The following is a 16,935-nucleotide window of genomic DNA, read 5'->3' as shown; positions in this document are numbered from 1 at the left end:
TGAGGGTAAGATGCCACTCAAGGTCAGGGCCATACTGGCCTGGGCTACATGCTCAGAGAGATCCTCTATGTCTCTTTTCATGTAGTCCAGGGAGGTACATCTCAGGTCATTCACACCAGCATGGACAATGATTGAGTCATATTTGTACTTGCCTTGGAGTGACCTGAGTGCTTGTGTTATGTGGCGGATCCTAGCGCCTGACAGGCAGCTCGCCATAACCTTCTCCTTGTTCAGCCTGGTGAGCGGGACGTCAGTGTACCTGACGATAGAGTCACCTATTACAAGTGTATCAGGTGTGTTGTTTAGCCTTAAGGGCTGTGACTGTTCGGCACACTGGCTTTGTGAGCTATGTGTTGCACGTGTTTTGTTTTGGGGTAGCAGTTGCTTGGGTGTCTGCTTTGGAGGTCTCTGCTCCTTAGGCAGATTTTTATTTAGAGTGTATTTGTATTTTATTTATACATATATATATGTGTGTATATATATATATATATATATATATATATATATATATATATATATATATACACATTTTCTTTTCATTTACTAATTTTTTTCTGAATGAAGATGTCTTATCTTTTATTTTTTTAAAGAGAGCTTTTAGCTTTTTATATTAGTTGAAAAGAATCGAAAGGTCATTGCTATTTTTACTGAAAGCATTAGTCAAAGAGCATGACGTAATTACTGAAAGCTGATGCTGTTTTCACACAGACTCATTCACAGGGGGCATGCTTGACGGATCAGCATTTTACCTGTGGCACATCTTTAGGACGTGAGAAGAATCAGATCACAAAGCAAAAACTCTTGTAGATACAGTTAGTTAGGGTAATCAGAGTCCAAACAAAAGGGACCATAAAAATGGACTTCCATAGGATAAATAATCTGACTACAGTGGAACAATGACTTCCTTGGACTTAGATGCCATACCTTTGTTTATAAGTTGCACAACATAGAATGATTTCCTCACTACTGTAGACACATGATGGTCAAAGGCTAGATTACTATCTATGTGTGTCCCTGAGTTCCTGACTACTGGGTCAGTTCTAAGGGGTGCGTTGTCAATATGATAGTTACCAAGGATGGATGCCTTCCCAAAGGATACTATTAATCATTTATTGGCATTTAGTTTTAGTCCATGGCTCTGACACCAGTTGTTTGTCTGTGTCAGCCCCCCTGGACAACATTTGTGTCAGTGCGGGATTCTGTGAATGCTACTAATTTTCAATCATCTGCAAATTTAGCCAGCCAGAGACCACTGACATTGGCCTTGACATCAGAGAATTAAATGCAAAAAAGGAGCGGTTCAGGTACTGATCCCTGAGGGACTCCACTTATGACTAGCTTGTGACAGTTATTGCATTTAAAGGTGTAATCAATTATTATTTAATTCCAGCAGGAAAAATGATTCTGACAATCTTTGTTTAGAATTTAAAAAATAAAAAACCCTTTTGCAAAATGTAACAACAGACAAAAAGGGAAAGAGAACAAGAGTGTAATAACAACCAATAATTTTTTTTTTTTTCAAAAAATGCACTTCTATGAGATATGCCAAGTTATGCATGGTACCGGTAATACTATACATGTACCTTATAGTATGGGGAGCCAATGTTTCAATACTTTTAGTACACTGACCCAACTGATTCAATGGAGTTTACATACCGCACACAAAAATCCTGCTCCTTTAAAAGAACCATATTAATTCTTATGCAGGTAAATTAAAAAAGGAGTCTGGTGAAGCTGGAGGTTTAAAAATGATAAAATGAACTAGTTTTACTTAAATGGATTTTTTTGAAGATTTAATTATTGATATATTTTATGAAAATACTTTATGGCTAAAACTACGCCAAAAGTGAAAAAAATATTTACTCACAGATTCAACATCAAGATAAGTCTGATGTTCTTCTTTGTTAGGGTGCAGACCTTCAATGTCTTCCGTGAGTTCTTCACTTCCATACAAAAAGTGGGGAAGAGATACAAATATTGGCTTTCCTAAAAGAAAAAAAGGAAAATGTCATATGCAATGCAGTGTGTTTCAGATTTAATGTAGTATGTGTTAGACTTTAACTATTCTTTACTGTTTTAGGTTAATAATGAATGGCCTTGCTTATATAGTGCTGTGGAATGGCAGTAATAAATAAAATACTTTCCCCATGTTGTGTGCATGACGAATAAGTTAATGAGAGCCAGAAACAATTTAGAATAGCTCTTGGAAGTATAAGTTGAACTGGTATTAGTTTGTAGAGTTTCAGGTTCATGAGAATGCATAATTAAGTATAATGTTAAGTTCCCTACTGTGTAACAAATTTCTTTAAATCTTTGAACAGATTAGACTTTTCTTTTTCTACTATCATTTTGCCCCTCAAGAAACTTTTACTCTTGACTACTATAACCTAAACTATCTAAAGTCTTTCAGTTTCATAACTTACTGTATGTTTGCACACACGCACACACACACACACACACACACACACACACACACACACACACACACACACATGCGTGTGTGTTTGTGTGTATGTATATATATATATATATATATATATATATATATATATATATATATATATATATGTGTGTGTGTGTGTGTGTATAGACATAGATACATATACAATATATATAAAATATGTATGTGTTTATATATATATATATATATATATATATATATATATATATATATATATATATATATATATATATATACATATAGATATCAATATATATATATATATATATATATATATATATATATATATATATATGTGCATTATGTGCATACATACATATATACAAATATATATATATCTACGGGTCTACTGGAAAACACTGAAAATCTACTGGTTTGAAAATGAGCAGTGGATTTTCGGTTTCACGAAAGTGCACTTAAGCGAAAGTGCACTTCTGCGAAGAACGGTTCAATGAACCATTAAGGAACATGGGTGCCGAAGCACACTACAGTGGGGAAAGGGAGTTTACGTGTTTTCCCACTGTAGTACGATCTTGGAGTTGGTATATTTAAGTAGGGGGTGTGTGGCGGGAGCAGGGGGGCTTGCCCTCCTGCAAAAACAATGTTTTGTAGGTTTTTTTAATCAGTTTGTTGAACCGATGTTCGTGGAAGTGCACTTTCGCTTAAGTGCACTTTTGCAGAGGTGTGGGTCTACTGTCTAATTTCGAACATGTGTGTTTTCGAAGTTATACAGTAGACCCATATACACACACACACACACACACATATATATATATATATATATATATATATATATATATATATATATATATATATATATATATATATATATATATATATATATATATATACATATTCCATACTGTTTTATATATTACATACAGCATGCAATGTCTATTTTATGTTGTCATACATGTCTGTAATGTTACTATAAGTTCTTATGACAAGATATTGTCGAATGTCTTGTGGCCTGATTCATGCCTTAAAGGATCTTTGGACCAGTGTGCTTACCCAGTTAACAAAAGATTAAAAACATACTAAATAAATCTGCCTCAGATTGCCATCTACATATTTTAAAAGTTTTCAAAGTATAAACCACACTTGCTTGCATCCATTTATAATAGGAATTTTCCTTACAAATTTATTGAAAATCAATATGCCTTTCCAGACAGTTACAAATGTTGCATTCTTGTACACTTTTCCATTGTTATATTGCAAGCCTAAAATGGATTTCTTTGCTGAGGGTATTTGTTTTTTCATTTACATTTTGGTGTTTTTTGTGGTTTAGTATGGCTAATTTTGGATACAATCTATGCATCAAAGTTTTGATAAAACAGTATTTATTTTCTTAGAAGGACCTAATTGTCATACCTTTTAAAGAATGGCAGTAGATTGCATTAAAGAATAGACAGAGATGCAAAGATCATATAAGAATCTTAGGTTCAAAAGGGAAGGCAGTTTCCTAATTGCACACTGATATCTTAATCATCAGATCTGAATGAACACAGCAAAATCTGTGAGCAAGATCTATATACTGCATATTTTCTGGGTCTGGTTTGTGGACAGAGGGTAGGGATCCCTTAACAGAATTCATCATAGGCAGGAGGGTGAAAGCGACTGCCACAAACTTGTGATAAAATTTAGGACTGGATTGAGGAAGCTCATGGGGTCGATACAAGCATATAAAGATGGACAAAAGGTAATGGGACTTATTCCTGCTTGACAGAATAAAGTACAGGCAGAGTCTTTTCACTGTTGTGAGAAAGGTAAGTGATGTCGTAGAGTTGCAAGGAAAGCAGACTGCCCCCTGCAAAATGTACTTAAAATGCATTTCTTTGCCCTTCTGTATTTTGGGCATTTTTTATATTGTTTCACATGTCAACTTCCAGGGACTCTGCATTTTGTAGTAGAACCAGCAGAAAGACAAGACAATTCACGAACAATAAAATAAACAAATTGGTACAATATATGAGAAAACAACACAAAGAAACTAAAAAAAATAAAGTACAAGTCACCTCCATACAATGAAAATTCAACATCAAAATTACTTGCATATACAATACATCAGCAGCAACAAGATAATAGAATAAACTAGCACAAAGAATATGATTATATAAAGATAAATGAGGATAAAGGGAGGAGGGATAAATGGGCATGAGGAATGATTGGGAGGAAATGAGGTAAGAGTAGGGAGTGGTTTAAGGGGTTTTATGCAAGTGTAGTTGGGAAGGAATCACATTTTGGCGTGAACTTGCTAGACGAGACGATGTGTAGGTACACTGGTGTTAGGTAGGCCTTGGTTTTAATAGTAGTGGGCAGGTGGTAGATGTGAGTAATGGTTAATATTTTTTTTTGCCAGGAAGGAGATTAGGTATTTTAATCAGGTAGGTCTGAAATCTCGTTGTTGAGGCTTGGGCTGGAGTATGCCTCTCAGATGTCCAGATTTTCCCTTCGGGTCTGCATGTTGCCTCATATATGTTGCCTGTTTTCATGGTGTTGTGGTTTCTGGCATGTTGCTTGCTGATAAAAAAAAAAAAGACAATTTGGTTGTTTGGTTTTGCAGTGGTGCCATGCAAGAGATTCATGATAATGTGGGATTCGTCATTCCACCAACTTACTAGGCTTTCAGTGGGTTGTGTGGAATTCTTGCAATGTTTTCAGGTTTGCGGCTTGGTTGTGTGGTTGTCCTTGGGGGAGGCATGTTGGCTCTTAGTGTGGTGTGGGGGACCAGGACAGTGGCAGTGCAGAGATTGGAGCAGAGATCAGGCTGCGGTCGTTTTGGCATTACCCTCGATTGTTTTCATTGGGTTTTGAAGGTTCCGTTTTCCTTTGACAAGTTGCAGGATCTGGCTGAATTCATCCTGTCATTTTGGAAATCCGACATGTCTTTTCTAAGTCCTGTGCTTCTGTATTTTCAGCTTTTATAGGTAACGGAGAAGTTTGATGCAGCCTGATGTGTTTATTTTATGAAAAATGTTTGATCTGGTGGGGGAGGCTGCCCCTCTTCCAGTCACCTGGATCCATAGCATACCCACTGTGCAAATAGCATAAACCTCCTATAAAACAGGCTCATAGGAAATATGCAAATGACCCCTTTTGTCTTTTAAATGCCACTGATTTTTTTACATTTTTCAAGTTTTATTGAGGCATTCAGACCAATAAGAATTAAACCCACCATAAACAACATATTTGACTCCTTTTATTGACTTACCAATTCGGGCTTTTCGCGGACTCCAAGTGAAGAGGAGTAATGGCTTCCACTGTGCATGCACAGTGAGGCATTCATTGTGAGCCGAGTTTCGCAAAATGTCCAGATTTGTGCCTTATATCTTGGTCATTTTACTAAGAAGCAGCATGCCTGTTCGCCATACAAGGTTCATAGACAAATAAGGGGTAAAGCTTAAGATCCATGCTAAGGTGAGACCCGTTATTCTGTCAACTTTCCTTTCAAAAAAAATATATATATCAGACATTGCAGTTTTGGACTTCCTGCCCTTTCAAAAATTTATGCTGTTGCAAGATCTGTTATTTTGTCAACTTTCTGAGTTCCCATGAGCAATGCTTTTCTCCATTTGTTTCCCAATTATTCGTACCATTAAGTAGCACAGCAGCAAGAGCACTGCTTTCCCCCATCTGTTCCCATTTGTTTGTGCTGTTAAGTAGTACAACAGGTAGCATACTTATCTTGAGGTTTGCATAGGAGGATTATTGGTAATCACATTGGGGATCCTAGTATTACAGGAAATGTGCTTAGATACTTGAGTGATACATGCATTATGGTACTAATGGCCATGGGGGAGGCTCATACCACTCAAATGTACAGTTTTTCGCAGAATGCCCAGATGTTTGCCTCATATTTTGGTCCAGTTTCATAAAATTTTATTTTTTTGGCAAATTAGGGGCAAATCATTACAGACTAAAGTTAGAAAATAATGACAGACAACTATGGTTCAGACTTCACACTCTTCTATCAACATTCTAAGTTAGTAGCAATATTTAAAAATTGTCCCTATTTTGGTCTTTTGTCCCACTTTTATTTATGACTTTGTCCAGATTTCTTGCTGTAAGGGATTGATAGGTATGGGGAGGATTAAGCAGGGTATGTCTCACTTTATTATATTGACTTATGCTTTGGAAATGGTGGTCGCAGTAACACAGCAGGCAACAGATTTGCTTTTCATGCATTCAGCATGGCTTGTATTTTCCCATAAGGCAAACTGAATAGTGATACCACAGTGCAGTGTGAGAGGTGTGTGACAATATAAACAGTTTTAGTTAGGGCTTTGTCTAGATTTCTTGCTCTAAGATGGTGAGAGGTAAGGTTTTCAGTGGTTGTAGTAATTATCTACCCAGTTAAGAAGTTTGTGCTGGTCATAAAACTGTGAGGGAGGAATTCTTCTTGGTAAGGTTTACAGTTTTTGTAGTAATTATCTGCCAAGTTAAGAAGTCTGTGCCAGTCATAAAATTGTGGGGGAGTAATTCTTCTTGGTAAACTGTTTTTTTTACATTTCTTATGTGTGGTTATGTCAAGTGAGGTTATCAGTGTTATTGAACATGTGTTTGCGCAAAAGTGCACATGGATGTTTGGTTCTTTTTTCAGATTCCTGCACTTGAAGAAACAAGGATGAAAGGAGTTAAGGAGGTGCAAGTTATACATTTAGCACTTGTGGAGTGGAATACTTTTTGGTTCGTTCAGTCAACTGATGGGCCAGGTTCATGAAAGCCTACATTAAGTGTACAGCATTTTGAGGGAATGGACAACACAAGCATAGCTTCTACCTAATTCATGTGAATGCAAAACCTGTTATCCTGCCAGGTTTCTGGGGTTGTGAGAGCAGTGCTTAAAAGTGTTCCTATTTAGGCCTTAGAGGTATGCACAGAATGGCCCGGTCTTTGCCTCATACTTTGGTCCACATTTAATAAAGGTGTGGTTATCTGGCCAGTTTTTACAGTTTGAAAGTAGACATGATGATAGACATTTGAGTTTAAGATTTCCTATCCTTCATATGTGTCATGTTAATGCAACATTGGTTATCTGTCAACTAAGCTTGTAAGAGCAATATGTTTTGTTCCTTGGTGGGGGCATCTGTCCCAATTTGGTTCATAGTTTCATAGGTGTGTACTAGACTAATGACCCTGGAGCCTTTACAAGCCTAGCCCATAGGATTATCCTGGCATCATGCCACCCAACCTTAGTTCCCAGTGCCTCTGTCAAGTAAAGCCATTGGAGTGATCCCCAGGGTGAGATTTCTATTTCCCATCAACTCATCAAGAGTTCTCTTGAAGAGGGCAAGTGAGGTGCTCTGCTTGACATGTATGGGAAGTCTGTTCCATAGCATGGGCAGTCTCTGGGTTATGAACCTGTCCCTCCAGCATGTTCTGCTGATTGTGGTAATGAGGTTGAGGTCTCTGGAGCACATGGTGCAGAGGGATTGGGATTTCTTTAGATGTAGCATTTCTAACAGAGCTAGATCAGACATGGCTTTGTAAGTCAAGCAGAGATCACCTCTAAGTAGGCGATATGAAACAGAGAATAGTTGAAGTTTTTTGAGTCTGTCTATATAAGACAAATGTTTAATGCCTAGGATACTCTTTGTGAGGTACTTTTGCGGCTTCTCCAGTTGTTGCAGGTGTTAAGTGAGATACATGCCAAATGGGGCATTATACTCAATGACTGGTCTAATGAGGGAAGAGTAGATGGAGACAATGCCCTCTTTCTTCCTGGATGCAAAACCCTTAGCAATGAGATGTGTCACATAGAAGGACTTTCTCACCACAGTAGCAATGTGTTGGTCAAAAGAGAGGTTGCTGTCAACCTGTGTTCCCAGATCTCTTAACGCTTTCTGTGTTCAGTGAACTACCATTGATGTGGTAATTCATGGGAACTGGGTTTTTCCCAAAGGGGATGATGACACATTTTTTGGCATTGAGGTTAAGGCCATGGTTCTGACACCAGTCATTGGTCTCAGTGAGGCCTTTCTGTAGGATGTCAACATCACTTGGGGAGTTAATAATAGCTCGCAACTTGCAACTGTCTGTGAACTTTGTTAGCCAGAGTCTTTTCATGTTGGTCTGGACTTCAGAGAAGTAGACACCAAACAGGAGAGTACCCAGGACCGAACCCTGTGGGACTCCACTAGTAACTGGTCGGCAGTCTAACTTAAAGTCAACTACTTTCACACTGGCAGTTCTACCTCTGAGCCAGTTTGCAACCCACCTAGTGATACAGGGGTTGATGCCTAGCTTAGTTAGGTTCTCTGTGATTCCTGAGTGGGGAATGGTATCAAAGGCTTTAGCCAGATCAAGGTAGGCTGTATGAACCGTCTTGCCTTCATCCACAGCTCTGGTAACTGATTCCAAGAAGTTGACCAAGTTGAGCAGGCATGATCTACCCTTCACAAAACCAAACTGTGTGGGATACAGAGTTTGGAGATTCCCTATATCCTTGTTTATTAGGTCCATGATGATGCATTCCATAGGTTTGCATATCAGACTCATCAGACTAATGGGGTGATAGCGGCCAGGTTCTGCAGTCACTCCTCCTTTGTGGAGAGGGATGACTGTAGCAGTGTGGCATTTGGTAGGGACAAAGCCTGAGATGAGGTTGTGATTGAACAGGGCACATAGATGAGGTGTCAGTTCACTCTGTAGTTCATGTAGAACACAGCCAGGGATATTGTCAGGTCCCATAGAAGATGTATTCTTGGCCTTGGACAGTGCTGTTTTAACCTGTGCAGCAGTAACACTGGGTGCCTGGCAATCTACTGGTATTGTGACTGGTCCTTTGGGGGGAGGGGTAAAGTTGGCACTGAATATGTTGGCTAGTATTCTGTTGGCTCTGTATAGGAGGTACCATTGTGCAGTAGCTCAGAGCAAATCTGGGTATTGCCATGGAGAGTATTTTTTTACATAACTATAGAAGGCCTTATGGTTGTCTTTATTATCTGCTGCAATTCTGTTTTCATAGCTAGCTTTAGAGGATTTGATGAGGGATCTCAACTTTTGGTTGAGGCTGATAAGGGAGTTTTTCCAGTCTTGGGACTTCACCTTATTCCACATCAGTTTCCTCCTTCTGTTGTAAAGTTTGTTTATGGCAAGAGACCACCAGATTGGCATCCTTTTTTTGGCGGAGTGTGTCTTTTTTCTGCTGGGTATGGCAAGATCCATGCATTTGTGCATGTGTTCGTACAGTGCATTGGTGTTATGATTCAGTGGTCATGCAAGTATTCTCCATTTGCATGGGTGCCGTGAAGTTAGCCACCTCTATTTTTAGGAGCCCAAAGTTAGCTTTGTAGAGGTTTTTCATGGTGGTTACCTTTGCGAGGATGGGAGGGATGTGGATTTCCAAGGTGATTAGTTTGTGGTCAAATCTAACCAGGGAGGAGTTGACTATTGGTGTAGAGCAATGGTCAACCAAGTGAAAGTAATGACCAGGTCAAGTATGTTGCTACCTCCAGTGGGGGTAAGAACAAGCTGGTCCAAGGCTCTGGAATTAATGAATTTCAGGAAATGTTGGGCAAGTGTACTGGTACACAAGTAGTTTTCCCAGTTAATGGAGGGGTAGTTGAAATCACCCAGTATGAGAGTGTTAGGTTGGACCCTAATCTTCACCAGGGTGCTTAGGAACATGGAATGTGAGTCTTAGGACATGGTTGGGGACCTATAGCAGGCTGTGATCTGAATCACTGTCTTACTCAATGTTAGCTGCACCTGAAGTATTGCAAATGCATTATGTTGGGTTACCAGTCTGGAGGTGTGCACTTTGTTTATGAATATGGAAACACCACCACCTTTGGAGCTTTGGTCCAAGTTCTGGTGCTTTGTCCAGGTGTTTTTTCTCTGGCAGGTGGAGAGGTAGGATTTGCACTCAAGCTTACTGTTATTTGCAGTAACTGGACTTGGCTGCTAAGAGTACTTCTCACTATGTGCTCAGAGACTAGACAGCAGGGTAAAGGGAGAAAATAACCATAATATTAACCAATACTACTGAAATAGGAGTATTTGTAAAAAAGAATATCAGGGATTTTAATCTACTTTATATGACAGGAACTTGGTTGAAAAGGGTTAGGTTAATCTGTCTCATTTCTGACATTATCTTTATTTTAGTTCATAAAACAGCTGTATGGTAGGACATGATAATTGAGAAAGTAAAAGTTTTGAAAATGACTGGAAGGAACTCACTGTCATTCTGATATTACTTTTATATGTCCATTTTTGCAGTGCACTGGGGAAAGTCATTCAATTTAGTTGGAGGAAGTAGGGACTCTATTACAGTTCGCATAAAATATTTTGGTTCATACTGAAATGGTTTAGCTTAAACTGCTAAGATAGAACATTAATAATTATTTATTTTCCTCTAAGGTACACGACATCTGTGATCTAAACAGCCTGTTTACCAGTCACTTCAGTGATTGTGCGGCGATATTCTTGTAGTGGGTCTTTACACAAATGATTCTGAGGCTGTTTTAAGGTATAAATTTATTTGGCCTATACCATCCTGTATAGGTTTTATATGGAAATTAAGAGGTGGTTGAGGTATATTGATATTAGTTGCAACATACTTCAGTCTGGTATCTTTAAAGTCTGGGTTTTATCGAGGGTCATGTATTTAATGTTGTATGTTCCTTCCTGGGCAGTGAAGGGAATTGATGGGGGTAAGATGGTGTCAAGATGAGGTTAGGGGAGACAAAACAGTGTAGCAAGTGCAGTTCAGGAACGAGGATGGGCCTTGACAATGCCTAATGTCATTAAGAAATTTTGGTGGGTGTGTAGAGAATTTACAGTGTTCTTTCTTTAGCATGGAGAAGCAGTCAGTAGCATGTAGAAGTATATTTGGAAGATGATGGATTTGCTGGGGTGGATGTTCCTGCTGTTCTGAATATGCTGGTCACTGGAGATGTTCTAGTCATCAGAGTGGTGCGCAATGAGGTCACAGAGGGCTGTCTGCAATGGTCAGTGGCCTGAAGGCAGCAACAATGAAAGGTAATGCATTCCGCTGGAGGGGATGTTCTGGTGGCTGGAATGGGGTAAAGGGAGGTCACCAGGGGCAACAATATCCTAGACCTAGTCATTACCAACATGAGTGACCGGTGTTCCACACCTGAAGTCAACTCCTTGTTGGTCCGATCCGACCATAAGCTTATCACCCTTGATATCCACATCCTGTCCCCACCCCCCATTAAGGAAACCACAGTAAAAAAATTTCTCCAAAGCCAATTTCATGCTTCTTAAGACAGAAGTGGTGAATTCATGACACCCATGCAGATGGACAATACAGTTACAACTGCTGAATCCTACACAAATGCACTCTATAAGTACTTACACGAGTGCATGGATCGTGCTATCCCAAACAGAACCAAGACACTATCCTCCAAAAAAAGGAAGCCAATCTGATGGTTCCTTGCCATAAACAAACTGTACAACAGAAGGAAGAAACCGTTGCAAAAGAGAGTAAAATCCCATGAGTGGAGGCGCTCCCTGGTCAGCCTCAGTAAGAAGCTGAGATCCCTTACAAGATCCTCCAAAGCTAGCCACGAAAACAAAATCACCATCAAATCCAAGGACACCCACAAAGCATTCAATAGCTATGTCAAGAATCTTGATGGCAACACCCAGATCTGCTCTGGGTTACAGCACAAAGGCATGAAAATTACAGAACCAACTGATATTGCTAACATCCTGGCAGATAGGTTCAGTGCTAATTTTACCCCTCTCTCACCCCCTAAAGGGCCCATATCTATACAGGAAGAATGCAGAGTCCCTGTAATCACAACTACACAGGTAAAAGCTGCACTCTCTAAAGCCAAAAACACAGCATCCATGGGACCGGACAACATCCCAGGCTGCATTTACACGAACTTCAGAATGAACTGGCTCCCCACTTAAGCACCATGTTCAATAATAGCCTCGCATCAGGCTTTGTACCCACTGAATGGCGCACTGCAACAGTTATCCCACTCCACAAAGGGGGAGCCACCACTGATCCCGGGAACTATCGACCTATTAGCCTGACGAGTCTTGTCTGCAAGGCCATGGAACATATCATCATGGAACTCATAAACAAAGACATCGGTAACCTCCAAACTCTAGATCCCACCCAGTTTGGGTTTGTGAAAGGCAAATCATGTCTCCTGAATCTGATCGACTTCTTTGAGGCAGTCACCAAAGCCGTGTATGAGGGTAAGGTGATTCACATGGCCTATCTTGACCTCGCCAAGGCTTTCGACACCATCCCCCCATTCTGGAATTATAGCCAAACTCACTAAACTAGGTATAAATCCCTACGTCACAAGATGGGTTGCCAACTGGCTCACTTACAGAACCCACATTGTAAAAGTTGCAGACTCCAAATCTGACCTCAAAGCAGTGACAAGTGGAGTACCACAGGGTACTATCCTGGGACTTCTCCTGTTTGGTATCCTTCTCTGAAGTACAGGCTAACACAGAAGGCCTCTGGCTAATGAAGTTCGCAGATAACTGCAAACTAGGAGCCATAGTCAAGTCACCAAATGATGTGGACATCCTACAGAAGGGCCTCACTGAGACAGATGCCTGGTGTCAGAGCCATGGCCTCAAGCTCAATGTCAAAAAGTGCAGTGTCAGCACCTTTGGTAAAAACTCTGTACCCATGAACTACCACATAGGCAGCAATCTACTTAACACCGAATGCATGATAAGAGACCTTGGGACCCAGGTGGACAGTAGTCTTTCCTTTGTTAGTCACATCGCCACAGTAGTCAGGAAGTCCTTCTACGTGGCACACCTCATCATAAAAGGGTCTCATCCAGGAAAAAAGAGGTCATCGTTCCCCTCTGCTCATCACTCATTAGACCCATTATAGAGTACATCGCCCCTTTTGGAATGTACCTCATAAGACATCTGCAGCAGCTGGAAAGGCCACAGAAGTACCTCACAAAGAGGATTACTGGCCTCAAACAAATGCCCTACACTGACCGCCTCAAAAATCTCCAGCTTTACTCCGTAGCATATCACCTACTCCAAGGTGATCTCTGCCTAACATATAAAGCTATGTCAAACCCATAGCTGTTGGACATGCTACACCTAAAGAAATCCCAATCCCTCCGAGCTACACACTCTAGGGACCTAAACCTTGTCACCACAATAAACAGGACACGCTGGAGGGATAGATTCCTGTCCCAGAGACTTCCTTATACTCTGGAACAAGCTACCCATCTATGTCAAGCAAAGTTCTTCATTAGCACTCTTCAAGAAAAGTCTTAATGAGTGGATGAGAAATAGGAAATACACCCCGGGGATCACTTCTGTGTCTCTGCTGGACAGTGGCACAGGAAAATAACTTTCTTGGGTGGTGTAAGCTATGGAACTCTGCTGGCTAGGCTTATGTAGGCCCTTGGGCCGATAGCCTAGTACCTACCTATGAACCTATGAACAGGTAATCCTTCTTTATTTAGGGTCATTAATGCATGTATGAGTTACAGTGGTTTAGGGCACTGCAGTGGCAAGTGAGGAAGAGAGGTTGGGAGCAGTGTAAACAGTATTGATAGTGTGGGGCATAGGAAGTTATTAGGTTAACGGCTATATGGCGCTACAAGACAGCAAAGTTTAACTCTTGATTCCATGAGCAAGAGGAAGAAGGCTGGAAATATTGAGGTGAGTTTACATTTCCCCATCCAGTTGTTTAACTTTGTTGCTAGTGAGTCAATGACGGGATCTGCATGATGGGACACCAGAGTTTTTTTCAATGGTGTGGTATCTTCGGGGTGACAAATTTGTCCTTCAAGTAGGTACTGGTAATGTCACATGACAGCTTAAGGTTTTTAGAGACTAGCGCATGGACTATTTCACTTCTGTTTTGTTAATTTTGCAGACTGGGTTTCAGGAAGCATTTTAGTTATGCGGGTGTTCCTGGGATATTTCAGGATTTGGGTGCATTGTTGGCTGCATATGAGTTAGAAGGTTCTTTGCAGATGTAGGCCATGATCCAGCTACTTAATGGCTGCATAGGTAACATATGGGAAGAAATGCTTGAAGGGAAAGGCCAGGGATAAGCAGCAGATTAAGGATGTTGTTTGTGGCTACTTGGGTGTTAAGGCTTTTGGAGTCCTGCAATTGCATGTTGGCCAGTTCACTTGTTTTTTTTTGGGTGGGTTAATAACTTGGTGAATAGTACTGTGGCTGCATGGATGATAAGGCTAACAGTTTATGAGGCATTATGTTATAGATGTATTTTAGTATTCAGAAGATGGTTTGTAGGTCAACAAATGCTAGGATGGTCATTATGTTTATTGTTTATGCTGGATAGTTGGTGTGATGGCAGGATTGCTCGTAAATTGAATTGGGAAAGGAAAATTACTTTTTGGGTATTTTATACTTTGAGGGGAAACTAGGGCTGCAGTTAGATATGATAGTAGGCTATTGTCCTTGCATGGTTTCACATGGTATTGGGTTTAAGATTTTGATGTTGCTTTTGGGAGGGAATGTCCCGGGACTCATTACAATATTAATATTGGTAGTGAGAATAGGTTAATATTTGTTATGGACGAAGTGAACAAGATCAAAACACTGTGATTTTAAATGCATTCATGCTTTTTAAACTACTATTAAACCAGCTGAATTTTTTAACTGCAAGGCTGTACTGAGTTCCTTTTCTGTGGTACATGACTCTGTCTTGGTTTAACATTTATTTGCTGGGTGCCAATTTGAGTTTCTTGGAGTTATTTGGAGATTTTCTCAAGCATGGATAAGGAACTTGCCAGTACAAGTGACTGCAGAAGTGGGCCGGATGAAGTGGGCCAAACGAGGAAGCTGAGTGGACAGCTCACTGAACTGATTGATCTCTTAACTCCTTTGAGCCAATCCATGATTGAATTGACCACCAAGGCCTGAAATTGGTGGATACAAGAGTTTATGGAATGCTGGAGCAAGTAAAATGACAGGAAATCATGGTGGGCGTGATGTACAGCTGAAACAAGCCGGATTTTCAAATGGAAATACTGAAACAAATCGAGAAGAGGACATTTTTCGTACTGCAAGCATTTTAAAAGCAACGGGGACTTTAACTTTGAGAAATGAAGCAGAAAAAATTACCATTCCACCAGGGCAAGGCATTAGAGATGCCTCAGAGACTGCACAAAACATGGCAAGTAAAATAGACTTAAAAGACTGGTTCCAAGTTTCATTTTTTTCTAAATTTTCTGACAAAACAAGAACTGTATTACTAATGACTGGTTCATACAATGTTAAATTGAATAGAATGTCTAGTTTAATGTTGAAATATAGAATGCTAGATATTGAAAATGCATATTTAAGGCAATGCATTACTGAAGGTGTTGTGCCTAAGGGCTTACGAGTATGGAAATTTCCTAATGTTGAAAGTGGTGGTTTATTACATAAAGAACTGATTAAAATTTTTGATAAATGTAGTTTTGATGTGCTTAAAGCTATGATTAGGGACAATGAAAGGAACAGAGAGAAATTGCAAAAAGAGATAGAAGAAATTGATGAATTTATTAAAAATGATTTAATGTTTACCATAGCTTCTGAAAATGACAAATATTACAATGTTAGGGTACGCATTGATGAAAAATATAATGAACTTATTTAGAGAAAGTTAAAGAAACTTGAAAGGGATATTAATGAATATCCTCGTGGTCCTGCAGAGTGGTCCTAGCTACAGAGAACTCAGAAAAGTGACTACTTTCTGGATTTAAGTATCTTTGCTGTTTTTTACTTGAAATACCTTCTCTAGCTTACCCTAAACAAGCTTAAACTGTTTTTTTAGCTGTTTAGTGCATTATTTAATATCCGCACTTAAAAGTTACATTTTAGTCGAATTTGATTGAAAGTTTGTTGTTTGCTTGTTTAATTTAACTGTTGAGGCTGCCCACTAAAGTGTGCTAGCCTGCGTAACTGATTTATTACTGTTTCTGCATTTTCTGTGTGTTTCTATCTAAAAACAAAAAAAAACAAAAAAAATAATCCCCGTTTTCCCGCCTATCCTCGACTAGTTTAGACCAGGCTATACTACTCAGACTGGGCTGTGGTTGTCGGGAGCAGCCTACCTGTCCCCTGTAGGAATAGACCTGTGCACAAGAGCTGTAAATAATTAGTAATTTTGACTATTTCTTATCTCTTTTGAAGTTTTGTGTTTAAATCCACCTCTGGGCATTTTTTTCTGGATATACTACTCAGACAAGCTCCTCATGGTCCTGCAGAGTGGTCCTAGCTGCAGAGAACTCAGAAAAGCGACTACTTTCTGGATTTAAGTATCTTTGCTGTTTTTTACTTGAAATACCTTCTCTAGCTTACCCTGAACAAGCTTAAACTGTTTTACAGCTGTTTGCTGCATTATTTAATATCTGCACTTAAAAGTTACATTTTAGTTGAATTTGATAGAAAGTTTGTTGTTTGTTTGTTTAATTTAACTGTTGAGGCTGCCCACTAAAGTGTGCTAGCCTGTGTAACTGATTTATTACTGTTTCTGCATTTTCTGT

The 16,935-nt window shown here is 39.6% G+C and overlaps 1 protein-coding gene across 1 annotated transcript in view; it reads right to left on the bottom strand.

Moving 5' to 3' along the window:
* CD36 (CD36 molecule) overlaps positions 1–16,935 on the bottom strand; it is a 524,084-nt gene that overhangs the window by 88,196 nt on the left and 418,953 nt on the right. Inside the window, exon 10 of the mRNA XM_044087262.1 lies at positions 1,868–1,986. Within this exon, the coding sequence (XP_043943197.1) occupies positions 1,868–1,986 (119 nt within the window). The remainder of the gene's footprint in view (positions 1–1,867; positions 1,987–16,935) is intronic.

Source organism: Protopterus annectens, chromosome 11.part0, assembly GCF_019279795.1.
Source record: "Protopterus annectens isolate FY-2018-M chromosome 11.part0, PAN1.0, whole genome shotgun sequence".
Lineage (NCBI taxonomy): Eukaryota > Metazoa > Chordata > Ceratodontiformes > Protopteridae > Protopterus > Protopterus annectens.
This window is presented reverse-complemented; position numbering and strand designations above follow the sequence as displayed.